This window comes from Anopheles maculipalpis, chromosome 3RL (assembly GCF_943734695.1).
Source record: "Anopheles maculipalpis chromosome 3RL, idAnoMacuDA_375_x, whole genome shotgun sequence".
NCBI lineage: Eukaryota > Metazoa > Arthropoda > Insecta > Diptera > Culicidae > Anopheles > Anopheles maculipalpis.
In genome coordinates, this window is record NC_064872.1 from 31,382,660 (window position 1) to 31,410,579 (window position 27,920).

General features: G+C 43.9%; 6 protein-coding genes across 10 annotated transcripts in view; 2 read left to right on the top strand and 4 right to left on the bottom strand.

The window, feature by feature from the left end:
* The window catches only part of LOC126565568 (protein JTB), a 137,323-nt gene extending 136,590 nt beyond the window's left edge, over positions 1 to 733 (bottom strand). Inside the window, exons 1-3 of the mRNA XM_050222758.1 lie at positions 597 to 733; positions 274 to 507; positions 30 to 195 (exon numbers count right to left, since the gene is read on the bottom strand). Of these exons, the coding sequence (XP_050078715.1) occupies positions 39 to 195; positions 274 to 507; positions 597 to 652 (447 nt within the window). The 5' untranslated portion in view covers positions 653 to 733 and the 3' untranslated portion in view covers positions 30 to 38. The remainder of the gene's footprint in view (positions 1 to 29; positions 196 to 273; positions 508 to 596) is intronic.
* An 805-nt stretch (positions 734 to 1,538) lies between these two features.
* Positions 1,539 to 6,797, bottom strand: LOC126563920 (structural maintenance of chromosomes protein 3-like). Its single transcript, XM_050220720.1, has 6 exons — positions 6,783 to 6,797; positions 6,589 to 6,703; positions 6,365 to 6,507; positions 2,680 to 5,087; positions 2,359 to 2,590; positions 1,539 to 2,270 (listed from the first exon to the last, which is right to left on the bottom strand). The coding sequence occupies exons 1-6, from the start codon at positions 6,795 to 6,797 to the stop codon at positions 1,539 to 1,541; spliced, it is 3,645 nt and encodes a 1,214-aa protein (XP_050076677.1).
* A 419-nt stretch (positions 6,798 to 7,216) lies between these two features.
* On the bottom strand, positions 7,217 to 9,240 carry LOC126565867 (cell cycle checkpoint protein RAD17). Its single transcript, XM_050223077.1, has 4 exons — positions 8,283 to 9,240; positions 7,641 to 7,834; positions 7,441 to 7,562; positions 7,217 to 7,367 (listed from the first exon to the last, which is right to left on the bottom strand). The coding sequence occupies exons 1-4, from the start codon at positions 9,238 to 9,240 to the stop codon at positions 7,217 to 7,219; spliced, it is 1,425 nt and encodes a 474-aa protein (XP_050079034.1).
* A 1,139-nt stretch (positions 9,241 to 10,379) lies between these two features.
* On the top strand, positions 10,380 to 12,272 carry LOC126565853 (uncharacterized). The gene is made up of 3 exons (XM_050223061.1): positions 10,380 to 10,468; positions 10,541 to 11,381; positions 11,460 to 12,272. The coding sequence occupies exons 1-3, from the start codon at positions 10,386 to 10,388 to the stop codon at positions 12,270 to 12,272; spliced, it is 1,737 nt and encodes a 578-aa protein (XP_050079018.1). The 5' UTR covers positions 10,380 to 10,385.
* Positions 12,273 to 13,337: 1,065 nt separating this feature from the next.
* LOC126563925 (uncharacterized) lies at positions 13,338 to 17,569 on the bottom strand. The gene is made up of 5 exons (XM_050220732.1): positions 17,277 to 17,569; positions 16,504 to 17,199; positions 16,282 to 16,433; positions 15,661 to 15,851; positions 13,338 to 15,576 (listed from the first exon to the last, which is right to left on the bottom strand). Exons 1-5 carry the CDS (start codon positions 17,551 to 17,553, stop codon positions 13,338 to 13,340), a joined length of 3,555 nt encoding a protein of 1,184 aa, XP_050076689.1. The 5' UTR covers positions 17,554 to 17,569.
* A 5,143-nt stretch (positions 17,570 to 22,712) lies between these two features.
* LOC126564179 (uncharacterized protein DDB_G0283357) overlaps positions 22,713 to 27,920 on the top strand; it is a 36,260-nt gene continuing 31,052 nt past the window's right edge. For all 5 annotated transcript variants that reach the window (XM_050221138.1, XM_050221140.1, XM_050221139.1 and 2 more), the window contains exon 1: positions 22,713 to 22,866. In XM_050221138.1, the coding sequence (XP_050077095.1) occupies positions 22,753 to 22,866 (114 nt within the window). In that variant the 5' untranslated portion in view covers positions 22,713 to 22,752. The remainder of the gene's footprint in view (positions 22,867 to 27,920) is intronic.

The window sequence follows — 27,920 nt, forward strand, 5'->3', positions numbered from 1 at the left end:
CGGGTGCTGAGGGAGATGATCAGCGATACGTACTCTTCTTATGCACCTAGTTCTCGTTGAATTTTTAACATAGTCCGTCGGTTAAGCGTTTTCTGACGTAGAAAGGATATTGCCGCCGAAAGTGTACCGACGATTGTTAGTGAAATTTGGAACGACCAGTAGTGTCGCTCATCCAGCCACGCCACACGATCACAACTGCAAAGGAAAAACAAAGGACAAATCCAAAATTAATTCTACCCATCGTCACTGACGTTTTCTGTCCTGGCTGATTACCTTCTGGTAACGATCTCTCCTCCAATACACTTCAGCACCTCTTTGTTGTGTGTATGCACACAGACACCCTGCGATTTGCTCGCAATCTCAAACGCGGTGCACGGATGGCAGTCCTTGATCACTTCGTACGTTTCCCGCTGCCAGCAGGTGGAATTATTCTCAATCACAAACTCCTGTCGACGAGAGCCGGCTTTCATCCATTTGGATTCGATGATCAGTACAACTATGGTTAGTCTAGTAAGGAGTGGGTGTACAGGTGGGAATTGTGGACTGGTTAGTGAAAGATGCGGGCAAACATAGCAAACAACAATGAACATACTTACAGTATAAGGCAGCTGATTCCAAACACCATACGTTTCTTGGACAGGTTTTCTATCATGTTTGTGGTTTAACCGACCCTAATATAGCAATATCATTGGAAAGTTCCGTAAATTTACTATTGCAAAAACAGTAAAAGTGTGCAATGAGGTTTGCTTTTCGTTTTTTTTTTTCCTGTGATGTTGTTTCTCTCATGTCAAACTTGCCCAAATAGCAATACTTCATACTTTCCGACAAGAGCCTTTGGTTGTTCGCCTGTGCTTATGCAATGTCCTCAACAAACAGTGCGCCATCTGCTGCACGCTAGAATAAGCTTTCGCCCCTTTGTTTAGTTTAATCCTGTCACGTGCAATCAGAACAACTTCATATCCCAGGCAACCGGGCTACCCGTGTAGCCAGCAAATTTGGAGGCTTATAACTTTTTTATATGGAATCAAATATCAATGCAATATTCTGATGAAAGTTATGTTAACTCTTCTTCTTTCTATGAAATTGAATGTCCCACCTCAATTCAAAGTATTTTCCAAGTTATGGAACTTAAAATTTGACAATTTTTTTCCAGGCAAAATAATATTTTTTTTAAATATTTTAACAAAATTAGACGATAAAAAGCCGCAGTTTATAGAGCTGTAAATCACATATATAATCTATTAAATTTTACTACGAGTAGGTTAAAAGTAAAGGGAGTTGGTATTTAAAATTTGTATTTGTAAATAAACTGCCGGACCCAATTAGAATAGTCTGTATATTACTGTGATATTTATTAAAAAAAAACTAATCGACTGGAATTGGAACACTTATTAATAGTTAAAATTGTTAGATGTTCAAATCAACATAAGTTTTCAGATATGTTGTTAAAAAAATAATAATGCGTAATGTAATATTCATGATGTTTTGCCATACGTATCGCTACTGCTTCTATGTACAGCTCTCAAACAAAAATTACTTTATCGACGTATCGTATCATCGACGACAAAATCAAACGCCTGCTCCTTCGACACCGGCCCAATGCTGCTCAACGTGTTGTGGTACCGCACACCGTAAAACTTATCCGCGTGATCCAACAATTCTCGCCGAAACGTGATCGTTATGAACTGCGAATTTTCACTCAGCGCATGTATTTCGTTCGCAACCACCTTACGATGCTCGCTGTCCAACGCCTGATCGATCTCATCGAACAGATAGAACGGGGCAGGATTGTACCGTTGCATTGCGAAGATCAGTGCTATCGCGACCAACGTTTTTTGGCCACCGGACAACGTGTGCAGTTCGCTCCTTACTCCCTCACTGGCTGTGAACGAAACCTCCACCGTTAGACCAACGTAACGATCCGGTGCGCCAACATCATCGTCTGTTTCGTCCGAGTTGGTTTCGTCATTGCCATTATTATCCGTTGTTTGCAGAATTAGCTTGCCGCATCCGGCCGGAACAAAACGTGAAAATATGTCCACAAAGTTCCTGTTGACGGTGTTGAAAATATGTTCGATACAGTTTACACGCTGTGTTCGCAGCTGCAATACGGTGGATGCGTGCAATTTGCGCGAATCTTCGGACACTTTCAATTTTTCGTCCATCGCATTCAACGATTGCGCTACCCGTGCATACTCATCGATGGCCGCCTTGTTAACGCAGCCACAATTTTTCAACTGCTTGTTCGTCCGCTCTAGTTCCTGTATCATCTTTACGGGTAAGAAAGTAAAGTAACATGTTAGTATAAGGTGCTTAAAAATGATATATAAGTGTGTGGAACTGTCCCCCCGAACGCACCGTAGAAAGTGGCATTTTTTCGTATGCTTCCTCCGGAGCAGGCAAAACACCAAAGTCCTCGATTTCCTTCGCGTACTGTTCCACTTCCTGAGCCAACTGTTGTTTACGGGCCTTATGTGACATCTCACGGGGATCCTTGGTGGCAATGGCTTCCTCGGCGAGTTTTAGCTTTTGCGACCAATTATCTACCTCTTTCGAGAGCTCACCGTTTTTATCGGTCAATTTGCGTACTCTGCAAGGACGAAAAGATGGAGCATATATTTAATTGTATCAGTTTACACTTGCTAAAATATATTTAAAAAAATTAATATACTTTCTTACAGATGCTCAACGTTACTAATTTTATCGACAAGAAGCTCGATTTTCTCGGACACCTTCTTTTGCTGCTGTTCGTACGTGGTTTTTTTATCTGTAAGCGAACTACAATTACGACCCGTTAGCGAAACAATCAGCTCGTCCCGTTTCGGAATCAATTTCGCATTCAATATGTTCTCCAACTTGACCTTCTCCTGCTGCACTTCCAATTCGGCATTAAATGCTTCATTATGTTGCTTCTCCAAGCATCGTAGTTCTTCATCAAGCTGCAAAATTAAACATTTCTCCTCCTCGGACAACACGCAGACAAATTCGGTTTCCAGCTCACGGTTGACACTTTCCTCCTTTGCCATGAGCATAGCGAGCTTCGTTTGCTGGTTACGGATTTTCCGTTCCAGCACCCTACGCTTTTCTTCCAGCTTTTGGCACTGGGCTGGAGATCGATTCAGCGCGGCTTGAATGTTTTCCATCGTTTGCACCATCCTGTCGAGCTTTGCTTCTAAAATGTCCCTTCGAAGCTCATCTGCAGAGGTGATTTTGTACGCCTTCTCTTTACATTTTAATAATTCTTCTAATGTAGATTTTAGTTTTTCCATTGTTTTACCCACTTCGGTGAAATACAACGCTTTGTGAAGGTGCGATGTATCGGAAGCACGATAACCGCCTGTCAGTGTGCCCCTGCCAACCATATCACCGTCCCGTGTGACACACGTGTGTCCATACTTCCGGTTAGCATTGACCGCCGGTTCCAACGCATCGCACAGTAATGTGTTGCCAAAGATGTGTTGGAAAACGAGCTCGAAGCGGTTGGGAAACTTTATCAACGATACTAGTGGCTGTACCGTTTTATCCTTAGCAACGTCCACGTGCACTGGAGGTGCCCCTTTCAGTCTGCTTAAAGGCATGAAATTCAAGTCTCCTTTTAGATTGTGCTTATTGCACAGCGCGATAATTTCATTCGCAACCGCTTCCGACTCCACGATGTGAAAGTAAAGTTTCGTGCCGGCTACCATTTCAACTGCCCGAAAGATTGCTTCATCGCACTGAAACGCTTCAAACACTCGACCGTAGTACCCTTCGAGCGTGGGATGACTACTGTCGCCAGATTGGCTTCGCAGCATATCCAACACTTTAGCTATCGAACGCCATCCGCACATAATTCTTGATCCCATTTGCTTACTAAATTTTAGCTCATGATATTCAGATTGCTCATGCCAATGCTTTATCTCTTGTGAAGTGTTTTCCTCACCGGCTAAGCATGTTTCCAGCAAAGTTTTGGTCTCCTCGAGCCGGGTACCGATCTGGGCGAGTTCCAGTTTGTAACCTTTTTTTCTGGTTGCCAAAGCTGCAAGATCCGTCTGATGTTCAATCCAATTATTTTTTTCTACCTCCAAACTGTTGATCAGATCACTGTGCTCACTTTTCATGCTATTCAATGCTTCCGTTTGGAGCTGAATCTGATTGCACACGTATCCAATCTCTTCCTTTAGAAATTCATTCCGTTCTTCCCGGGTCTCAAATTGTATTCCGCGACGCTGTTTATCAAATATTTCGTTGCGCATCTCTTTCTTCTTCGAGATTTCAGCTTCCAGCGTGTCCTTTCGCTCTTGCACTACGGCTAACCGATCCTTAACCTTTTCCAGTGTTTTCTGCACATTCGAAATTTCTTCTCGCTGGTGGTTTAGCTCGGTTCGCTCCCGTTCCTGGTCAACGATTTGCATGGCGAGCTCCTCTTTGATGTCTTGCAACTGCAGCTCAAGCTTAACTTTTTGCTCCTGCAAAACGATATGCTCTTCGTTCAGATTATTTTGCTTGTACAGGACGTTTTCCAGCTGTATCTTATTTTCACGGCGGATGTTTTTCATCGCGATCCATTTTTCCATAGCTTCCGATTTTTGCAACAAGCGCTGGTGCTGTTCTTCCTTCCACAATTGTTCCGTCTGATCGAGCGATTTGAGTGCATCAACCGCAACTTGATGCTTTTTCTCCAGCACCTTAAAGCTCAGCAGGCGATGCTTTTTGTCAAGCTGCTCAAACTGCTCCTGTAACTTCTTGTCTTTGCAGAGCAGCTTCAGACGTTCGGCAAGTGAGTTGCGTACAAAGCGTATCTGCTTCAAACACTTGTCAGCGTCATCCATGAGCTTGATGGTTTCCTTCAGCTTCGCGTCGTACACCCGTATACCGCCGATCTCGTACAGGACTTGCAGCAGCTGAGGTGGACAGGCTGTTGCTAGTTGATTAATTTTACCCTGCTTCACGATGTAGTACGGGTTGGAGAATGCCAAACCGAGTGAATCGAGCATCTCTACCACCTCTTTGCGCGTTGCATTGTGACCATTCAGCGTGTACTGATCTTTGGTAGCGGAAATGGTACGACGTATGCGGGTTTCACTACAACCGGAAGATTTATTTTTCTGAAATGAATAGTAATTTCAAATAAAAAAAACTTTTTAAGTTCATTAGCATTACAGTGTGTTCGAGAATATAACGAACAAGTTGGCCGAGATATTGATTTGTACAGGTAGCGGAAGTTGGGGTAAGTGTGTCATAGGGACAAGTAAGCCATCTAGTGATTGTTCAATAAAAATCAAATAGGCGACCAAATGGGTATCCAGAGTTGTTCGTACCTGTGACTAGATGTAGTATATCAGTTACTAGTGAGTTATTAGTTAGTTAGTATACTTTTGCCATCTTTTTTTACTGATCAACAATATTGAGTGTAATCTTATAATATTTAAAACAGTTAAACTAAGCTTGCCTGACACAAAGAAACAAAATTTAAAAAAAACTGAATTACATGACAAAGTTGAGAGATAAAGGCATCGAATCATGAAGACAGCTGGAAAACAATGATTTTTTCTCACAAAAAATCCACATTAAAAAAATGAAAATACTTTTAGAAAGAACCAACAGTATTAGGTTCATCAGAGTGCCGCACATTTTTCGCTGATTTTAATGAGAGTTGAGCTAGAAAAAAAACGTTAAAATTGTTGTTCTCAATCACGAGATCTCAATTCTAGAATTCAATTGGATTCAACATCCTGATCGATCCGATTTGAAATCAAACCCCAGAAACAGCTTCCTTTTTTCATTTGTTGTTCAGAGAAAACCAAGATGGTTTGTACTTATAAGCCGAATAGGTCACAAAAAAAAAAAGAGTGGCCAAGGTGGAATGGAAACGGCAATCAGTTTCATTACAGAAAGGAACACTTCGGTGACACGAAACGCTTTAGAACTAACACACTAAGTTTCACTAATAACACACGTTAAATACTAGAAGCCCAAGAAGGCAAATCCTAATACCTGTAAGGAGTAATGTTCTGGCCGTTATGATACACCAAAAGAGGAGAAATTGATTGTTCAAATTTAACCCTAGTATATAGTAATGAAACACCTGATCTGATACTCCATATGGACATAATTTTGAGTTTATCTTGGGGGACGTCTTGCCCAGTATGGATGACGCTCTTGCCCCATCACCTAGATATTTTCAACATTAGACATTTCAAGCCTAGACATTTTCAGAACGAACTCAAATTTTCAACAACAAACCGTTGACTTGGATTTGAAGATGAGTTTGAAACTAAGTTACCAACACATTATACTTTTGTAGCTTGCGTTGATCTCGAAATATAGTTTCAAAAACACGACGACGACAAAAAAACTGCGAAAAAAAACCAAAGCAACTTACCGCAGTAATGGATGCCTTTTCGCCCAGAACTATCTCCACAAATGCAACCCCGGTACGCGACTTCGATGCGCCTTTGTTGATCAACCCAGAGCGTTCCGATTGTCTTAGGTTATTGTACTCATCGCTCAGTACAAACTCGATTGCTGGTGAAAAAAACAGGGTTGATGATTTCAGGTTTTGTACCGTGTTTTGGAACCAAAACGCGAAAGTAGTTTTCAACTTACCGCTGAAGAAATTGCTCTTGCCGGAACCGTTTCTTCCTACCACGACATTATGCTTCGGATGGAGCTGCTCAATGACGGTCTGATCCATGTAGCTTTTAAAGCCATTTATTATTATCTACAGTGGGAAGTTAAATAATAACGATGTAAAGCAGTGCTTCAAGATGAAGTGATAATGTGCACGCCAAATTACTAACCTCTTTCAGATACATGTTGCTGCCAACAGTAAATCTCTGCCGTTGTCCCACCTGATGTTACGCGCGTCTTACTGATCCGAACGCTAGAATTCAACTGGAGTATGTGCGCGGATACTTGAGGAACAATGGCATCACCGCAATTAGATGAAGTTGCCGGTTACAAGTCCAGGGTTACCATGGTTACCGATAAAATAAAGCATTCAAAATGGCGACCATTGATCATATTCGTATAATCGGGCTGCTCAATTGAATGGAAAAAGGGAATGATTTGGGTATGCTCACCGCTTCTTCTTCTCGTTTTTTTGTTCTTGGTATGCACCTGCTTAGACGATTGCTAGATAGACGACTAGACTTGCACGCTGATTTCGTTTTGCTTTATTTTGTTTTTCTTTAAAAATATAATAAAAATATTTGTAGTTTACACATGCACGGTACTACGTGGCCACCGTATCAAGGTGAGATTTATTTAATGCTGCTTTTTGAATGATGGACACATATCCCTTGTACTCTGTAGCTAACATCCGGGTCGGTACTGGGCGCAGAATTAAACCCACTTTTTTTAGCTGCTCTGCATAAGCTTTGGTACTAAAAAAACAACAAGGGGTTCCGTTTAGATTTTGTTCAATCCAAAACCCACCTTCAAACTTTCTTATCATACCTGTCGTGAAGCTGGACATTAATTTTTTTCCTTATCGGTTGGAAACCGTGCGCGGTTTGTTCGTTGTTCACCATCATACTGCGAACGGCTATGTTTAAGCCATACATTGCCAATTGCTCGCTCTAGAAACGAAGGAAAAAAGCACAACAGTTTTTCACACATCGAGCATATTTTGAAGGAATAGAAGACTAAATAAATACCCGAAATTCATTCATGATTGCATCCACTACAGTGAGCGTATCCGATGCCCGGGACACATTTTGAATATCCGAACAGCGGGTTACGTAGTTTGAATGAAGCAGCGACACGATGCTTGCCGGTTGTGTTAAAAAACATTCCGCAATGCTTTCGGGCGGATGTACAAATCTCGTATCTCCTCCATCCTGTTTAATAACTGTTAAGATAAAAAAAGAAAAGATCTATCATAAGGGCCGTCGTGGAATCCCCATCACAAAACACACTTTAATATCTAAAGTTTAGTTCTTTGGTAAGAAATCCCGCCAAAATACTTGCAAAAATATCAGACCAGGTGAAGGGTTACATGCGGGTTTTTTCAGAGCTGAAAATGCTACTGTAATACTTAAATAAATAAATAAATAAATCAACAATTGTAATTTTCATTCCGGGAGCCGCATTCTAGCAGATGAATCTGATAATGAGATGCGGCGATTTTTAAAGTGTGCAATCTGTGGACATCTAGTGTGGATTATCAAGTATTTTTTTCGTAGTCAAAATAGTGATTCTAACGGTCTTAGACATTTGAAATATCGGAAAAGCTTCCTAAGGTGTGCAATAATTGGTAAATGATCCTGCTACGCTTTCTTACATAATTTTTTACTCACATTTGGGATGAAAGATGCGTCCGAGCCCATGCATGATCGTTAAATTTTCACTCAATCCCACCGGTTTGGTCCTCTGTTTTGCCGCAGTTCCGCCTGTTTTCGCTTTTTTGCTACCGTGAGCACCGCCACTATCTAGCCGCAAGCGCTTTGGCCATGGACCTGCTTCAGATTTCATGCAGGTGAACAGATAGTTTAGACAGCAGTTTCTTAAATCCCCCTGAGAGGAAGCTATAATGTCCTCTTCCACCGCCCTGGAAGGAACGGCTTGATACAGCTTTGACAGCTCTTTATCCGCCCTTATAAAACCGCCCATACGCTTGATCGCTTTCTTCAGCAACGTTGCCGAAACGGCATTGAATTTAATGTGATGTATCTGAAAGGTATCCATAACCGTCGCCGGAAACAAATTGTATGCCACATCCAGCGATTTGCTTGCAGTGTCCGTGGCAATAAACACGATCGGATCGGTACTACTGCCTCGAAACCGTTCCAGCGAATTGTGAAAGTCTTCCGGCGAGCGGAGCATGGAGTTTGGGAAATCTTTCACCAGCAGCAGCTTTCCGGTTGCACTCGCTGTACCGAACAGTGAACAGTACCGAGATGTTTTGTACAGGAAATCATCAAACAGTGCCTTCTGTGGCCGACGACCCTTTTTATCTTCCCGCGTTTCCTCGAAATCGTACCCATCGTTGAAGTAAAGTTCCACATCGACAGGTGTCGTCCATTCGCTGATGTCGTATTTCATCGCTTGCGCGAGCGTTTTAAGGCAAATGCTTTTCCCGCTTCCTGCTGGACCGGTGATGAGCAGCATCTGAGAGGCGGGGTGCATTTTTTGGGCCTCCGTAAGCCACATTCTTACTTCCTCAATCTTTTTCACGTGTATTGCCAGATCCGTTTCGTTGGAAGGTTTGAAGCTTTCCAGCAAATCGAGCGGTCTTCCATCGGGTTTCTTTTGCATGTTCTGGTTGTGCAAGGGAAGTTTGTATGTGCTTCATAGAATGAAGTACGAATTGTTACTGGTACGTAATAAAGTAAGAGTAGATTAAATATACTTAATGCTGTGCTAAGTTTTTCTTGATCTTTACCGCAAATGATACCGGTGTTTTGGTTAAAAACTGATTTTGTTTATTCAATGCAAGCGGTTGTTGTCAGTTACTGTCAAATGTCATTTTTGAAATGCCTTGCAGGGTTCGTAGTTGCTGTTGGACAATTTATCAGAATATGCTCAAAAAGCTTGATGCCACGAGTTAAAAACTACATTGAATTGTGGAAAGCGAAAATGCGGAACGGAATGTTTCATCAGGCGTTTAACCCCTTGGCCTGTCAATTGCGTAAAATGAGTGAATTGTTGTGAGGGTGGGGGGGTGGAGTGAGGGGGGTTCGCTATTCATATTATACCCGCAATTTAAAAAATATTAAAAAATCTAGTAGAATGTGTGCAAGTCACGACGAAAAAATACTCCACATCTCGTTTTAACAGCATTAGTCGTTTGGGCCGTGTGTACAGGATTGCTGTATCGAAAAAACAAAAAAAGATTGTCAGATACTACAAACGCATTAAGCATTGACTAAAATGGATAGGTCAATCTCATTAGGCATTAAAAAAGTATGTATAATGCCGCGGCCACACACGACTGAAACAGACCAAAACAAAACATCAATTTGACAGTAAATAACGCCTTTCTCTGATTGTAACGCAAAAACATTTTTATAAGTCAGAGAAGCGTTACAAATCGTTACATTTTGATGTTTCGTGTCGGTCTGTTTCGGTCGTGTGTGGCCCCGGACTAAGAGCTATTCCAGCATTGATGGGATTGAATAAATAGTTAAATACAGGCTTCGATAATTAACAGTTAACCTGGTGTAGTGAGTCTGTTGCGTGATATCTAACAAAGGTAAATAAAACACTTTGTTGACAACAAACCAAATTGAACCGGCAAATTTAACTACTGATTCAAAATCAATACACTTGACCACCTCCACGCACGGTCACACCAAAAAAGTTAAGTTTGTTCTCCGTCTGCCGTGGGTCGCATAAAGTTGTGAAATCTTGCCTTACTGTACAGTCCACCGCGCTACAAACAAAAGAGCACACAATACGCCATGGGAGTCCGACATCTGCAAACGTTTATGGATAGGAAGGTGGCGCACGGTACTTACAACGTACGAATGGAACGGGAAATTCGGTTCGTATAGTTGCATTTGTTGAAACATAGAGATTAGAGGCTATTTAAACACTTCGTGGTATTTCCGGGCAGGAATGCGAAGCAAACACCGGAAGCTCCCCCACTGGTAGTGATCGACTTGATGGCAATGTACAATTTGTTTTGTAGCGATGTGCGCGGCCTGTTGTGTGGTAGCCAATACAGACGGGTGGAACGGACAGCCAATGAATTCTTCCAGCGTCTAACCGATGCCGGTGCCGAGCTGGTATTTTTCTACGATGGTAAATTGCAGGTAAACAAGTACGAAACATGGACGACCCGGCAGAATGAAAAGTACTACCGGATGCTCGATATTGTGGATGCGATCAATGCACGTATGCCGCTCGAAAAGGTAGCGGCACAGTTTGAACATAACATGCCGTCCAACACTTGTCTTAAGCTACGGCGTGTGGCCAGACGGCACGGTAAGGTTTTCATCGTGACGGACAAGGAGTGTGATCAGGCGCTGGCAATGTACGCCACTAAGCATGGTGCACTGGCCGTCATTACGCACGATACGGATTTTCTTATCTTTGAGGGTAAGTGGCAGCTGTGGCACGCGAACCGTATCAATGTAGAGACGCTGGTCACTCAAGCCTTCAACCGACAGGCGCTGCTGCGTACGCTCGGTCTGCAATGGCAGCAGCTGGCGGTGTGGGCAACGTTGGCCGGTACGGATTTCTTCAAGTATGACGAGCTGGAACCATTCCTGAACGATCTCGGTCCGCATCATCGCAAGTTCTACAAGCTGGCCGATTATGTGCGCTCCCTAGCGATCACAAAAGAGCTGGAAGCAACCACAATAAATGGCATACTGGGGCGGGTGTACAAGAACCGACACATGCCAACGGAAGCGTTCGAATGGTTTCGGCAAAGTGTAGCATTCTATCAAATCGTACGTTACAATGGACTCGCATTAAATTTTTTCTCCCTCTTGCTTTAAAACCACAATGTCCTCCTTTTCACGTTCCAGGATCCAACGACATCCGATACGTCAGCAGCCGAAAATCCGTTCGACTTTTTGCTGGAGGTGGAACAATGCTTTGCCCACACCGTACTAACCGGATCTCCGTTCAACTGTACGCTCTTCTTCTTTGACTATCGTTCGAACGAATTTGGAAATTATTACGCGATCATCGAGCCAATGATTGCCCGTATTGGGGGAATCCTGCTGTATCATTATTCGAACGAACGGAACCACATGACGGTGGTGGTCAAGCGTAACCACGAAGAATCGCATACGTTCGTTACCCTACCGGTAACGTTCCCGTACGATTTTGAACCACCCGAGGTTAAGGATTTGGTGTCAAAAGACGCAAACCTACTGTCCTCGCTACTGCAACGCAAACTGCAGCTGTTGCGCTGGGTTGTTTCGGAAGATTTGTACGAGCAGCAACAATTTAACGACATTCCACCGGCACTTCTGCTAACCGTACTGACCCTGTACCGTTTGCGTCAAACTGGTGCGGTACACATGTTCGAGGCCGATTTACTTCTCCTGATCGCGCATCAGGATACGCACAAGTTGTTCGATCCGGTAGCGGAACCGTACCCGCAGCGTTTGATTTCGCGTGCCTTCCGATTAGGGTTTCTGTTTCAGAAAGTGTACACCCACTTGGCACGGTTTGCGAAAGCAGTTGGACTGTCGCAAGCGTATCGCCCTGCGGCACCGTACGATGGGCTTCGGTTTCACAATATGTACCGAGTGTGGACCAGCATGCGGGTAGAACCGCACCACATTGAACCGATTGCGGAATGGCGTTTGTACCAAAGTGCAAGACGTTAGTAATTGGTTGATTTAGTGTGAGTTTGACTCTTATGTATCGTAACAGTCAATCAAAATATGAAGAAAAACTGTGTAAATAATTTGTTTTTCAGCAAGCCATACGGAAAACTGTACACTATATAGCTATACTACATAATAAACTATAGAATATTTTTTGAATAAACATGCGTTAACTAAATTTGTTCTGCTGCTCGAATTTTGTCCACTAAACTTGAACAGATACAACGCCGTTTATAACGAGAATTGTGTTCAGACTATTGGTGGGAACTTCGGAGTGGATTGCTGAATTCACAATGGAATAAAAATCCGGACTTTACTCCTGGGCAATCTCCGTAAATAGAACTCAAGTTAACGAAACGGATTTATTACCAACAAATAAACATATTTGTGTTACGGAACAAATACTTCTTTTTTGTGTGGGAGAATACGAAATTACGCCGGAATCGTCAGAGCGATTTCGATTCTGGTTTTGAATTTGAAGTAAAAACAGCAGTTGCCTCCGGAGTAACCTGCAATTGATAGACTTTATCGCCTTTCTTCAGATGTGAAGAGTTCGTGTAATTTTCAACTACACTGCCTCGACTATTTGGGATCATTGTTGCCCTTGGGATTGATACAAAAGAAAACGGACAGTTGATTGAATAGCGAAAATACGGGTGCACCGGATAAAAAATCGATAAAACTAGCCTATATTTTAACTCATACGCGTTAATTTACCAAAACCCCTAAATTGGCAGGCATGAACCTTCTCAGGCGTTTGCACTATATTCTCAAAAGGAGAAGAGAATGCTTATCCTTAATTTTTCAATTGATAATCAAAACTAAAACAATTTATATATTGTTTTTCAAACGACAAAAAAAAACATCGAGAAAGACTTGCTTTATTTGATAAATGCTACACGATTTAATAATGCCTATAGATTCATACAAAATAAAAAAAAAAACGCACGATTCTGAACACTTTCCACTCGGACCACAACTTTTATAACTTACTTAGTGAGAATTTATTCCGCTTGGTTAACTTCCTTAACCAATAAAAGCTGCCTGCCGTCCATCTGTTTTCGGTTACCGTTCGCCAGACTCCAAAATTGCACGTATGCTCTCGATCACGTCCGCCGGCACGTCGAGCGGTTTTTCGCTCAGCTGTCCCGTGTCCGGATTGGAAACGTATATCTCATAGAACGTTCTGTTTGGGTTCACACTATCCTGACTTTCGACCAGCACCAGCGAATTGATATCGATATCCTCGAGCGAAAATCCACCATCGTCCTCCTCCTCCTCCACTTCGAGCGCAAGTCCCTCATCGTTCTCTTCCACTTCTTCTTCCTTTTCGAACATAAATCCATCATTGTCCTCTTGTACGCCATCCACTTCCGGATGCTGCTGTTTGTTTATCTTCTCGATAGCGTCAGTATGCTCTTGCTTTCCTAGCTTTACATCCAACGCAGTTTGCTGTATGTTTAATAGCATCTGTTCGTGCTTAGGAGAGCTAAGAACTGTTCCGGTGTTACTATAGCTCGGACAATTCTGTGTAGCCAATAGAAGTGTCTGCTCGTTGCTTAGTCCAGGATGAATTCCATCGGATGCCGGTATCGAAGATGTTTCATCCCCAATATTCAACTGTACAGGGGAAGCATATTGTGCGGATGATTGGTGGTCTACAATCGACATCGCTTTACCAGACGTAGGAGCCTGATCGTGAAAGATGATCGTATCGCTAGACGAGGCATATTCCAGCTTTTCAAAAACCATATAAGGTATTGGATCAGTAGAAGGTACTGCCACCGGTGATGGATAATCAATAATTTGCACATTAATAGGGACATTGCTTTCGGTGGTCGTTACATGGTGGTTGGCTTTTACAGCGTTGCACTCTTCTCGCTTTACCGTACTTCCCACCAAAAGATGATCGGCGGGATCATACTCGTCGTATTTGATTTCCACCGGCGTTAGCTCATTGATCAGGGTAGGTTCCACTGTAGGGCCAACGTCCGTCCGTACACATGTAGTGTGCGTTTGATCATCCAAGTTTTGCAACGTTATCACAGTGATCGAATCATCTTCCTTATCGTGCATGATGGGTTCTGCGGAAGAGGTGGCCACAATAGAACCATGGCCCATCTCATTAGCATCTGCATAACCCGGCGGTACACAATCTTCCGTATCCTCCATGCACTGATATTTTGCGATCGGTAAAGCTAAGTGCGGATTTTCGTAGGTCGATGCAGCTGCTGGTTCGTATAGCACAAACGGTCCCTCCGGATTGGTTTCCGGTTCGGCAAAATTATTCGCTTCAACGAACGGAGCTTCTCCAACAGATGACACATTGCTGTCCATTATTGGTACGACTTCTGTAACGTCCTTTTTAATCGCCAAAACCTTGTAATCTGGTAACAGAAGTTTCGGTTCTTCAGGAACCGATCTGGATCGATTCGGTTGGGCGGTGCGTCGCTTCTTAAACGGACGTCTATGTTTCGGTCGACCTTTCGCGCCCTTCCGCTTGGCGCCTTTCACTGGAGCAGACGTCTTTTTCCGTTCTTCCATCACAACTAGCTGATTTCCCTTCTCTGTGTCCGGCCGTTCTAAGGACGGTGATGTCGATGGTATTATTACTCTATTAGTTATATTTTCGTCTATTGCAGCTTGGATAATGGTATTGGTTATATCAGGAATTGCGGTGTGATGCGATGCATTATCCTCCGAAACGGACGCAGACTGTTGCGGAGCATTCTCTTCGACCAACTTGGGAACATCCTTTGCCAGCACCACAGTTTCATGTTTCACTGACACTGATGTATAGTTGATGTTTTTGAAACATTCACGCTCTACTGGGATACTTGGAGTGGCGCTATCTGCACCGATAGTTGTACAACTGTTCTCGCTTTGAAGAACAGATTCAGGTTGCGTTTGTGGCTCCTTTTGTTCGACAGTATTGGAATCTAGCTGCGATGTAGCTCGTTTCTTTGGTGCTGGGGTACGTTTCGATTTCTTAAAGCTTTCCTTAGCCGTAGTATCAAGCGAAACGATCACTTGGCTATTTTCTGAGCTGATTAATCCACTCTCAGACAAGCTTTCCAATTGTTCCTGATGCTGTTGTGCTTCCTCTTTCACTGCAGCAAGATCAGTTGGAACCTGGGAAAGCGCGCCGGACTTAGCGGTAGTTCGTTTCTTTGCCGGAGCTGCTTTACGTTTTGGTCGCTTCAGCTCTTCCGGTCCCAAAGTTTCCGACGTGTCTACCATCGCTCGTTCCGATTTACTAAGCTTTCGCTGAGGATTGTTACTAGTGGACATTTGCAACATTAATCTGCAAGAAAAGAAAGACAAAATAATGCGTTATGCTCTAAACCGGTACCTATCGACGATCGACAATAAGCAAACAAAGAAATACTTTTTCTGTAACTGCTCCTTCTGCTGCGTTTTTAACGCTTCCATTTTGCGCTCATTTTCTTCTCGCTTTTTCCGCTCGAGCTCCTCATCCTCATGGGCAAACTGTTGCCTTAATTCTTCCACATTGAACTCCTTTGGGTATTGCAGCGCTTTGTTCACCAGCCGAAGGTTGTAACGCTCTTCTTTTTTAAACTGGAAAAAAATGTTACACTCATAATTAAATATTACATTATACGTTTAAATTATTTTATTATACGGGGGCGGCGGGACCGGGGTTCAAATCCCATCCGGAATAGAGAAAAGTAATTGTAATAGAGAAAAGAGGCAAAGAACAGCAGATTAGCGGTGGAGCGCTTGGGACAAAAAAACATGCTGCTGAGGAATAACAGAAGAGCACACGGGATCAAGGATTCTAGAGTGCACCTCATCAATGGACCAAATGTTATCTAGGAATGCTCATTCCCCAGTGCCCAGATGATAAATATCGATGGCAAGAATAGGACATGCTTGACAAGAGACGGAAAAGGCACATGTAGTAAGCTACAATCTCTCTAAAAGGCTCATTAGGAATAAAATTAAATTTAGGTGAGAATGAGAATGAGAAGGGGCTTTTTGCTCCTACCTTAAGCTTGAGATCGCGACGAGATCGTCGGGGGAACAGTGATAACATCATGGAAAAATCAGTCCCAATCGTATGTAGACAGCGGTAGAAGCGAATCGTTTCCTCACTGTCCCAATCCTTCGTTCGCCTGATGCGGCTGTAGTACCCGGAATCTGCGTGAATCGCGAAATCATTAGTCAGTTAATACAGATTTTTTCTTGAACAGCAAACCCGGACACTCACTTCCGCTAAACTCATCCTGATACACGATGTCCGTGTTGGCAAGCGTTTCGCGCATCTCCCTCTCACGCTCATTCTCTATCACTAGACTAGCTTCGTCGAGTATCATTTCCCCGTTCGGGCCCAGCTTCAGCTGCGGTGTTAGCTGTACTGGGTCCGGGGCCGGTTTTGGCGCCGTCAACGCCATCCCAGAAGGTGCCGGTGTAGGTGAACGTGATTTACTGACGCTCCGGCTTCGTACTCCTTCCCTCTCACGGGCACCGTCGACATTCTTGGGAATGTTCTCCAGCGAACCACGCTTACTTAGGGCAGGCGCCGTCATTGGATTATTCACTGGGTTGTAGTAAATCATATCGAACATGGTTAAGTTTTGCTTGTCCACATTTTCGATGTTTGTTAACCGTTTGCGGATCTCCTTTTTGTTGTCCAGTGTTCGCTGGGATTCTTCCTGCTTGGTAGCAACCTTTCGGGTAACCTTATTGACGGTTACCCCTTCCGGTAGCGATTTGTTCGATGTGAGCGATTCGGTGCGATTTCTTTTGCGCGCTAGCGGTAACGTGAACGTGGGACGAGCATCCTGTTTGCGGGGGGATGTAGGTTCTTCTCCGTTCTGGACATTGTTGCCCAAGCTTGCGTTTGATTCTAGACAACCGGAACTTGGAGTTACATGGGAAGGCTTCACAATATCGTCTACCGGCTCTGTTAAAATCGAAATACGGGAATAGATTTTTACTCTTTCTTTTTTTAAAGCATGTACCATTAACAACAAAACATACTTGGTAGCTTAAACTCCTGGAATGGCTCTTCAGGTGGCCCACCCGGCTTCGGTGACGGATGTGTGCCACTTTGATCATCCGCTTCAGGTACTGCATTGTTTGATTGTGCAAGCAATGCGGTATTACCCACATCGATTTCCTTGACCGGTTCGGATGGTGCACTCGATTGTGCATCCTGCTTGATCGGTTCTACAGCAACATTGGCCGTATTTGTCTTCGGCGGTCGACGAATGCTAAGATTAGCCGCTACTTTTACGCGTGGTCGACGGGTAGCCATCACTCCGGTGTCATGAGTAAATTGAGGAACAATTCCGAAACACCTTTTTTCCACGAAACCTATCGGCAGCAACCATTCAATCACTCAATTTGTCTCTCTCTCTCTTGTCTCCTTGATTCAACAGATTTTCTACACAATTCGGAGGTTTTTTGGCATCGCACCGATTTCAGATTGTTGGACCTTACGAAGCTCATTGATTTGCTGGTTAAAAGTTATTAAATATTGAAAATAATTCTCGCAATTGAAAATTACATCCAATACACCCAGATACGATTTTCTTACGCAAAAAAGCATGTTTTTCGACGATGACGTTCATTCTGACGCAGATAACCCGGTGAAAAATATCATACACAAAGACATACATTTCCCAGATAGCAAACCGAAATAACAACAATGCGGTAGAATGTGGCACCACGACGGGCAAGAGAAACGATATGCATAAAACAGGCAACAAATATTATTTCTTCTTAGTATTCTAGACGGACGAAAAAAATAATAGTTCATTTTGCACCTTAAGGAGTAGAATTTTACATGAGTCCGGACCTGAAAAAATGATCTCAAGGTGAGAAGACACTCACAAAAATCTTAAAATTTCATCTGGAAATCTCTCATAACACGTAAGCTTCAGGTTCCGAGATTTTTTTTTAAATTTTTGGTGTTTTCAAATCATATTTTAATAACCTGTTGCATACACAAGTTACCTGCACGGGGCAATAGAAAAAATGCCGACATCGCAATCAAAGTGAGTGAGACTAGGTGGGCTCATAGCTTTGAGATATACTAGAGATTTTGTTTACTTTTGAGTTTTTTTGAAAGCTTCGCGTCGATTTCTAAAGTTTGAAATTTCCCGTTACTCGTGGTTTTGAATTTTTAATTTTCTAGTTTCTCGTGGCCGACGGCCTATAGGGCCTATAACTATACAACGCAATGCCAAAGGTCACGGGCCACGGGAAATTTGCAAATCCTCATGAGCCCTTGTGAAATTTCCATGCTTTGAAATCGCTTTTTGTGAACCTGGAGCATCTAGAAGCTACCTACTCGGGACAGGGGAGAAAATCCTGGAATAGCAATATTGAGATTTTTTGACTGTTTCGCATCGATATCTAAAGTTTAAAATTTCCCGCGGCCCGAGGCCTTTGCGTGGTCCGCGGCCAATAGAGTTTAACTATTCAACGAAACGCAAAAGTGTTCCGGTCGCCGTCGACTGGATGTGGATTCCCATTCGCTAGCCGCGATGTTTTTAGTAAACACTACGAATAACAAAATCTACCTCAAACTGTCAATTCATCATGACCACGAGGGTAGCTCAATGGTGCACCGTCTCATTTGCTCGCCCTCACTCTTGACAGCACCAGGTAGAGCTGTAGTAGTGTGTGCAACTGCTGCTCTCTTGCTCTCTTGTCTTGCACTGTCAAAGATCCGCTTCGACTGTGAAAACAGCAAAACTATTTCCTAAACAGTAAAAATTTACTGCTACGTAAATAGCCCATAAACCCCACCAGGGTGGGTTGGAAAATCTGAGTTAAACTTTACCAAAAACCCGTACATTGTTCGCTTAAGTGTGTGTGTTTGTTGAATATGCTGGTGCTGCTACGGTAAGCCTGTTCAGCGAACCTGTGAATGTGATTTGTTGTGTGACCAGCGGGATTTGCACAAGGAAAATCTGATGCTGAAAAATACTTGAGCAGAGAAAACTGTGCCGTGTGTGTATGTGTGCTGTGCTGTGCATAACGTTTCCATTCATGGAGCAAAGTAATTCTCGATTGAAAAATTGGTTTTTATCGAAGCAAATATGCATGTGTCCTCATGGTAACGAGCCGAACCTGCTCCTAGGCATTCTGCTCTAATTCGTTTTTCTAGTGCAATACAGTGAGGAGAGAGCTACCTTCCTTTTTCTTTATCGAATCACGATGAACCGTGATGTGGGGGGGAGGTGGTGGGGAGGGGGGGGGTTAGGAGTTGATAAAAGTGCTTTAGTGTTTGGGATTTTCCTCCCGATTGCTGGCCGATTTGAAATGGAAAAATATGTTTCCGATTTTATTTATTGCCATCACTTTCGTACAGTACAGAGGGTGGAAAAAAACGGTGTAATACGAGCTGGTAAAAAGTCAACGGGGGGAGAGAGAGAGAGAAAAAAATACTGATACAGGAAAACGCGTAGAAAAATAGCCTCCCACTTCCCACATCGCGAGAGCGCAGAAGTGTGTGCGTGCCTGTGTGTGCAATGATGTAGACGGATCCCCGTGCTGACTCTGAACTGTTGAAGCAACCGCGAGCGGGAGTGGTGTGCGTGTGTGTGTGTGTGCGGTGTGGAAAAGAATGGAAAGAATTGTGTAGCGCTTTTCGGTCGGTCGGCTTGTACTTCGTAGCAATAATATAATTCGTTCGATTTCCTACAACACTCGGTTGCGCTGTGTGTTATCAGCTATCAGTGTGGGGTTTTTGTGTGTTTTTCTTCACCGTGTTTCACCATCCTTCGCGGTTTTCGCTCTCTCGCTCTCTCGTTTCGTTTATTACTACCCTCTCGCATTCTCTTTCTCACTCGATCCAGCGAGCTTCCGCTCGCTTTTCGCATCCGCGGAGTGTGTACATCATGCGAGCGTGTGGTATGAATCGTTTTGAAAATTATATTAGGATTAGATCGCGTTTTTTTTGTTGCTTCACTTCTATTCCCGCTGGTTTTCTTCTAGCTGGCCGCGCTATCCGCGGTCACATTTTCGCTCGCAAGCGCTTCTCTACAGCACCAGCTGCTTGCTTAGGTCAACACACAACCAACCCCCTCCCCCCCCCCCCTCCCTCCACGTGTGTGTGCGCGCGCTTGTGTGCGAAGATTTTAATGACGGTGCGCGCGAGATATACGCACGGTTCTCTGCTCGCAGCTAAAGTAGTAGTTATTTCAACTGCTCCGAACAAAATAGCAGCACAAGCGGGAACATCACAACATCGTTGCCTCGAGAAACCGCTGCCACTTCGAAACGACGTGCTGCATGTGAACGGGTGCGCGCGCGCGTGTGTGAATCGGTGTGTGTGCGTCTTTAAGAGCACGCGAGATCGCGGTTTTGTTGCTGGTGTGTGCGCGGCACGGGTTGTGCAATCGTGGTTGAGATGTGTTTTTCCCTTTCGCCTACTACGATCTTGCAGTCTTCGATCTCAAGCCCAAACACCTTGTCCAAGGGGGAACTTTATTCGGTACAGCTTGGTTTCGTGTGGCCCAGTCCAGTTGGTGGCACGTTTTGCGTCTCCATTTAATTCCGCCTGACCCGGGAAGCTGCAATGGTCAAACAAACAAACGTCAACACATCTTTGAACGAGCGATGTTCGGCGGTGTGGAGCTGGAGTGTTGCCCATGAAGGTTTCTGTTGACGATGTTGTTGTCGCGCCGCCCCTGCATTTGCAAGGTTTCCACCAAACGAGGCATTCGGCACGGAATTGCGTTACAAAAGATCAGCGAAAAGCATGATTAAGTGTATGGCCGCCGAATTCAGCAGTGGAGAGAATGAGGCTTTAACCTACCCACTGCCAACTATCAAAAGACATACCATCAAGGAAGTTCTGTGTGGTTGATGGTGTGAATCTAGTTATCATTTTTCGAGATGACTTATAAAATTTCCTGCGCAGTGATTCCGCCAGCTGATGGAGAAGAATTTCAGTTCACAGTCAATCTTCTGCTAGGTCACGCTGGCCATCGAATGGCTTACTAGGCTTGCTGCTGATACCACGAAGTTGGATAGTCAGGTCCTCACTACTAGGGAATGGTCCGGACGAAATTTGAACCCATATCCCCGCCGTATGAAGACCGGCCCCGTTGCCGTATTAACATCCCACAGCCGACACTTTAGTTTAATCGAACGAAGGGTTGGATGAATGCAAGGGTTGCTTTGGGTTTTGAAGATTAAGTTTTTCTTTCGCGAAGTACCTACCCCATACATACACGCACGCACAGGTTGCACTACAAAACCGTCTCCAAGAGAGTCCCAGCACAGCCACTCGTCTGTGCTCGCACAGTTGCTGTGTCCTCGAAAAGCGTCTGCTGCTGTGTTCAGTGCAAGAGAGTGCCAGAGAGAGATGGAGAGAAAAAGATTGCAGCCTTAAGAAAAGGGGTAGTTTTGTGGGAAAAGTAAACTTTTGCATCGCAGCCCCTACACCTCCTTGGGCAAGACGGTGGTATAGATAGCGGAGTGTGGGGCAACACGTTTATGCCGTCGAGAACGGCCGGATAAGAAAACAAAGCAGGCGATTTTCACGATTTAACGCAACCGCTCATCAGCTACCATTGAGAGTGTGTGTTTTGGTGCTCCGGTGCTCGAAATTGGCTGCAATCATTTAGGCCCTACAAAGCTAGAAACAACGTGGTGACGAAGAATGAATAAATAAAGCTTTCATTTTCACCTTCCTTAGTATGTGGCAATGAAAACCCGGCCACCGGCATCGAGAGCCGAAGTGTGGTGCAGCAGTAAAGGTGGCCGTGTTTGTTGCAGTTGCGGAAAAAGTATATCCAGAAGGAAAAGCACACAAGTTTTTCACACGAGTGTGTGAGTTTTTTTATTTTATTACCGCGAGAGGAAAACGGGGAAAAACATACAACAACGGATGTGAAACGAGCTTCGTCCCCGTGAAGTTGTAGTGTGTGTGTGTGCGTGTTTTTCGTGAGTGTAGTGGAGATGAAAATGGATCACAAGTGAATAACGAAACAAAAATATTGTCTTGAATGTTTTTTTTTACTTCCAACGACACACCAGGAGGTTAGTCTCTGGGTCATTAGTCTGTGTATTTCCGTGTGTTTACTGTTGTTTATCGGCATTTCCGTCACCATGCTGTTGCAACAATAGTGGCGTCCATACGCTCACACATACAAACACACGCTCACACAAAGTGTGAGTTCTGTTGGGTGTGGAAAATTGTGAAAAATCGACAGCAGAACATCGCGAAGGAACCACGCAACAATAACAACAAAACCGTAAGGAAAAGCCTACTGCGCTTATGTGTGAGTGGGTGCGCGCGCGCGAGCGGAAGTGAAACGGCAACAATAATAGTGAGCAGCGAGAGAGGGAGAGAGTGACAAATACAGCAGCGACACGTTTAGTACACGCACACGTGCGTGTAGCGCACGCGGTGTGAAACAACGGTAGAAAAGCGGTGTTTGGTAGCGGTGGGGACGGTGGAAATTCATCCGACAGCAAGCAGGAAAAGCGTCCGAAAATGGCAAACCCGAGAAAGTTTAGCGAGAAAATTGCACTGCACACGCAAAAGCAGGCGGAAGAGACGGCCGAGTTCGAGCGGATCATGCGGGAAGTGTTGGACGTGACGTCGAAGGTAAGGCGGGTCATTCCCCGGATAAGATTTACCCTTCCATCCTGTTTTGGTTCTTTCATTCTTTTGTGTCGACCGTTGTTGGTTTGAATCTTTCGTTTTTCGCCAATGCCAGCCACCCTCTCCATGCACCACATCTGTGCATAAGAGGAGGTGAAGCATACATGCGGTAGCATTGGGTTATGCATCTGAGTGCATATATGGGATTGGAACATCATTTGTGTGTGAGAGTGTGCGTGTGTGTGTCTGATTAAATTTTCTTTTGTCAAACAGCGGCTTATTCTTTCAACTTGGAGTTTGCGACTAATGGAAAAGCGTTTGATGACTCTGTCAGTGGCAATCATACTCCATGATAAGGGAACCGGTACAGAGAAGGATACATTGAAGATATATGACACATTTTTTTTCTTCGTTGGGAAAATTCGGTTCGAATATACGGCTCGAAAACCAACAAAAAAAATAGTTGTTCAATCCGATTGGTGCTGGCGGAAAAGTTGCTGACACTTGCAGGGCTCTGCTAGGTAAATCAGGACTATAAATGGGTGTACGAACAGATAGCATTAATTTGACAACCAAGTAGCGTTTTAAGAATATTTTTGATGTTTCCTAATTTAAAAGGTCTTGCCTTGCGATTTGCTTAAGCTACAATTTTTACGATATTTCAAAACAACTTTCAGTATTGAAGCACATTGATTATGTTAGTAAATATAATATCCGTTTTAAGAGTATTGATAAAGTTGGCCTGAGATTCTAAGTTGCATTAACCAAAAAACATATTTTGACGGGAGGTTTGTGCAGAAAGCTTCATGAGTCCGTACTTGTTTGGAGATTAAAACGGTGACACTGGACTGATTTACATTTTCTATGTTCCTGAAGTACATAATTTCCAAAAAAAAAAAAAAAACAAGTATTCAGACTCAACACATTCTTAACGCTGTGCTAGTAGAAACCGATACTTTAGCGAGAAATGCCTATTTCGGGCATTAACTTCATGATTTGAAAACTCGATTTTGAAAGTTTCAATTCATATTGTAAAGAATCGAATGGGAACTTGCCGTTTTTTACTTTATCGCGAAACCTCTGCAATACTAGATTTTAAACATTCAAATCATCACCAATTCATCAAGAATGGTTTTAATGTTAGGAAATGTTAGAAGAATTGTTAATAGTAGTAATTATTAGAGGTTTCCTGTTACCAAAAATTATCTGTTAGGCGTTTTAATGAAATAAAAATCACACTCCGCTTGTGCCACAATCCTCTTACAGGATAAGAATGTCAGCTGGGACTGGGTCTAGGTTGGCATATACACCTGTTTTATAGGCCAAAGATAGCCTGATCCACTCATTTGCAAGCAAATGAGACTTTCTTTACTTCAAAATAAATATACTACTGTGACCGAAAAATGAAGTGACTTTTCTTTTTTTTCTTAAACGGTTTTCTTACTAGGACCTTCGAAGTAATCCCCTTCCGATGCAATGCCACCTCATCTCCCATTTCTCGAAGCACGTGGAAAACGCGAATGCTGGAATGTCCTTTAGTTCCGCCGTCGCTACAGCTTTAACTCCTCGATAGTGTCAAAACGGTGTCCCCGAAGCGGCCGTTTTAACTCGTTGAACAGCCAAAAGATGGCTGGTGCCATATCTGGCGAAAACGGCGATTGCGAAACAATATGGGTGCCAGTTGTTGCGAAAAACTTCCACAAAATGAAGGCACCAGGCGAGACTTCACCCGCTTCAACCCCAAAACATCTTTCTGGATGGTGTTGGAAATCCCAACACTTTCCGAAAGGTCTCGTATCGTCAACCGACGATTGTTGACCACCAAATCCTTGATTTGGACGACGTGGGCGTCGTTGGTCGACGTGGATGATCTCCGCGGACGGTTCTCGTCTTCGATCATCTCACGGCCATTCTTGAAATCACTGTACCATTTGTACACATATTTCTTCGACATAGATTCAATGTTTCCGCAGCGTTTATTTTATTGCGCAAACATGATTTGACACATGCGCGCTGCTCCACAAACTTGGACATGATCAACATGGACAAAAACACATAGCGCAGCTCCGAACACAATTTGTCACCCCTAGCTGGGTCAGAACTGTCAGAACTGTTGAAAACAAGGAGCTTCTTTTGGCGCGCTAAATTTGACATCCAATGTCACCTTACTTTTCGAACATAGTAGTATAAACCTGTAGAAGATTCATAGTAAATTACTGTAAGCTAGCCTGATCAACTCGTGTGCAAACCAACGAGCCTATCTTTACTTCAAAATAAATATATTTTCTCATTTGTTTATGATATTTTTAATTTAGTTAACATTCTGTCTAATTTGAATGATTATTTTGTGTACAGATATGCATTTTTCCTCCCCTATTTCCATCATTCGATCAGTAGAAATCAACAATGCTCCGGTACGATTTACAACTTACCCACGAACTTTACTGGTCGTACAATTTACCGATGTTAATTTATGCGAACGTCATCAGTTAATCGTTTCAAGGCATTAATTAGCAACGTTCGACCGATCGCGATACGATCGGTGGAGTATCGTTGTTTGTGGTAGAAAATGTTGCAAACGCTCTAGCCGATGCTAGGGCTATTAGAGGGATGTTTCTCGGCGGTGCGGTGACTTCAAAATTCCACAATATATGTTGTTTAATGGCTTTTTAAAAGCATGCCTTCGAAGGTTTCTTGGTAGATTGGTCGAAATAGAATCCTAGAGCTTTGGAACAATAATATGCTCTGATTTTTTCCTGGCAAATTCATTCCTCTGAAAAAGCGATTCATATGATCAACATCGGTAGTATTGAGTTTTACTCACTGCAAAGCAGCTTGAAATAGTAATGTCCGCTTTGCAATTGCAGCAATGGTGCTGTGCTTCGGAGAGTATTATTGAGTTGGTGATCTTTTTTTTTTATTAACCTCCTGTACCGGACCGTAACCCGTTTTACACTGTTCGCGGCGAACAGAGGACAGGGTGTTTTTGGTCGATGAGGGGAGGGGTGGATGCTTGAGGGTGTGCGCAGAACCGGGTGTGTATGCTGACGGTTCGTGTGCCTGTCGGTATTTATAAATAACGTGTTAAGCAGCAATCGTGTCGGGTCCCTATTTTGAGTCTCACGGATCTCTACTGCTAATAAACCATCAGAGCCCGGCCCGGTTTTGCATGTCAAGACGGCCGATTGCAATCGTTGCTGCGATCGCGACTCGTCCGTGTTTGTCCGATGCACCTGTACAACATTGCGATTGGGGACTGTTTTGAAAGGAAAAGTAATCTAGCCGTGCCTGTCGTCCTCTTGCTCTGCTTCTCGCAGTTCGAGTAGGATACGTCGTTCAAGAATGCATTAATTCCTTCGGTTAGTGACCACGTTGAATGTCAGCAGGGGTAAAAAAAGCATTCCCTGGCACTGTGTCACACAAACTCGTTTGATCAGAAGGGAAAGACAGCGGCCCACTGTTGTCGCTAGTCACTGAGAGGTAATTTGTGGAAGTGTGTGTGCGTATGGTCTTTATTTACGTACAGCTTTCGGGGGTGCTGTATAGGTGTAAACCATGCTTCTGTCCGTTTTGTTGGTACTGAGCAAACAACCCCTTTCCGACGCAACAACACCGCTTGAGCCGCTGTTGTGTCGTAGAGGGCTAACTTCTAACCAAACACTGGGTTACTACAGTAGCGCAGCTGCTTGCGTCTTGGCCACTTTTCTTGGTATAAGTAAGATAGAGAGAGCGAGAGAAAAGGTTGCACTTGATCCAGTGGGTTGTTCGCGGGAATCCGACGCATCTGATAATGTGTTTGTTTGCTTGGAACGACAGCATCGCTCAGTGAAAAGTGAGGAAACTTGGCCGCAATAGGGGCGTCAAAAACCTGCTTCGCAGCCTACCAACTAACTCGTTTCTTGCATCCCCTTCCCCTGTCCCTTGCCCTGCAAATGTTAATTAAATGGCGTTCGTTCATCGCGTCCATCGCGAACGAGCAGTCGCACGCGTTTCGATTCGATTACGGCCAATGAATCTTGCGCTTGATCTTAGTCGTTTTGAGGGTGGCCGGGGCTGGCGGTTGTACGGCAAAGGGCGCTGAAAGTGCGATAAGAAACAACCCCCACGTTGCTAGTATTTGAGAGCGGGAGAGACAGAAATCCGTGTGCCGCCGTGTTTGTTGCGGCGTATGGTTCGGACATTCGATTTTAGCTGCATGATCACGCTTCTCGTGTCCAGCTCGAATGGAGAATCTCTGATTGCAGCGCAGCTCAGCTCAGCAGCAATGCTCTGATAAGCTGACCAATAAGACTAACACACACACACAGACGCAGGACCCGTTAGCTGAGTGTAAAGGTTTTTCTTCTGTTTGAAGAAAAATAGTGTCATTTCGTGGTGATAGTCGTCGTGGGTATATTGACGTGGGTTGCGTTTGCGCGTGTTGTTTACGTTTGGTTGTAAGGTAAACGCACGCTCTAGAGGGTGTGCAGCTCAGGGTGCTATGAGGGGTGGTAACGTGAGCGATGGCAGTACGAAGTTGCAGGCTTATGCAGGGGTTGCAATTCAATTCATTTCTAGAATATAATTAAATGTCATCTGAAACGTACAAAAATTATTGTACTAATCTTAACGTAATTTTATTTATTAACTGTATTGGCTAATACTAGAATCTTCTTAAATTCTTCTTCTTAAAGTTACCCAGATCCAGACACTTGATTGATATTCGCATTTTTGACTTAGATTTACTTTATGTTCGTATCTCGTTGTCAGCACATTGGGCCTGATTACTAACTTACTTACTTATCAGGCGCTACAACCGCTTTGCGGTTTTGGCCTGCCGCAGCAGAATCCGGAACCGCTCACCGTCCCGCGCCGTCGTCCGCCAATGAGTCCGCGGATGATTCCACGCCATCCTCCCAACTCAATCTGGGACCGCCTACCACGCCCACTCTGTCCGTGTGGACGGCCTAAAAGGACTTTCTGAGCTGGGTCGTCCGGTGCCATGCGTATATCATAGCCAGCCCATCGGAGCCTGGCGAGCCTAATTCGCTGCACGACGGTGAGGTCGTCTGTGAGGT

What these genes read in the sequence shown, in the direction of transcription:
- LOC126563920 (XM_050220720.1), bottom strand. An exon ending in AAAAGGCATCCATTACTGCG is followed by an intron (nt 5,088 to 6,364) that starts GTAAGTTGCTTT and finishes TATTCATTTCAG; the next exon opens with AAAAATAAATCTTCCGGTTG. An exon ending in AAAAAATGCCACTTTCTACG is followed by an intron (nt 2,271 to 2,358) that starts GTGCGTTCGGGG and finishes TTACCCGTAAAG; the next exon opens with ATGATACAGGAACTAGAGCG.
- LOC126565867 (XM_050223077.1), bottom strand. Translation starts at nt 9,240, where the DNA reads ATGCAAAAGAAACCCGATGGAAGACCGCTCGATTTGCTGGAAAGCTTC. An exon ending in CAATCATGAATGAATTTCGG is followed by an intron (nt 7,563 to 7,640) that starts GTATTTATTTAG and finishes CTTCGTTTCTAG; the next exon opens with AGCGAGCAATTGGCAATGTA. An exon ending in AATGTCCAGCTTCACGACAG is followed by an intron (nt 7,368 to 7,440) that starts GTATGATAAGAA and finishes TTGTTTTTTTAG; the next exon opens with TACCAAAGCTTATGCAGAGC.
- LOC126565853 (XM_050223061.1), top strand. Translation starts at nt 10,386, where the DNA reads ATGGGAGTCCGACATCTGCAAACGTTTATGGATAGGAAGGTGGCGCAC. An exon ending in CGAATGGAACGGGAAATTCG is followed by an intron (nt 10,469 to 10,540) that starts GTTCGTATAGTT and finishes ATTTCCGGGCAG; the next exon opens with GAATGCGAAGCAAACACCGG. An exon ending in GTGTAGCATTCTATCAAATC is followed by an intron (nt 11,382 to 11,459) that starts GTACGTTACAAT and finishes TTCACGTTCCAG; the next exon opens with GATCCAACGACATCCGATAC.
- LOC126563925 (XM_050220732.1), bottom strand. Translation starts at nt 17,553, where the DNA reads ATGGCTACCCGTCGACCACGCGTAAAAGTAGCGGCTAATCTTAGCATT. An exon ending in TCAGGATGAGTTTAGCGGAA is followed by an intron (nt 16,434 to 16,503) that starts GTGAGTGTCCGG and finishes CGATTCACGCAG; the next exon opens with ATTCCGGGTACTACAGCCGC. An exon ending in AAGGAGCAGTTACAGAAAAA is followed by an intron (nt 15,577 to 15,660) that starts GTATTTCTTTGT and finishes CTTTTCTTGCAG; the next exon opens with ATTAATGTTGCAAATGTCCA.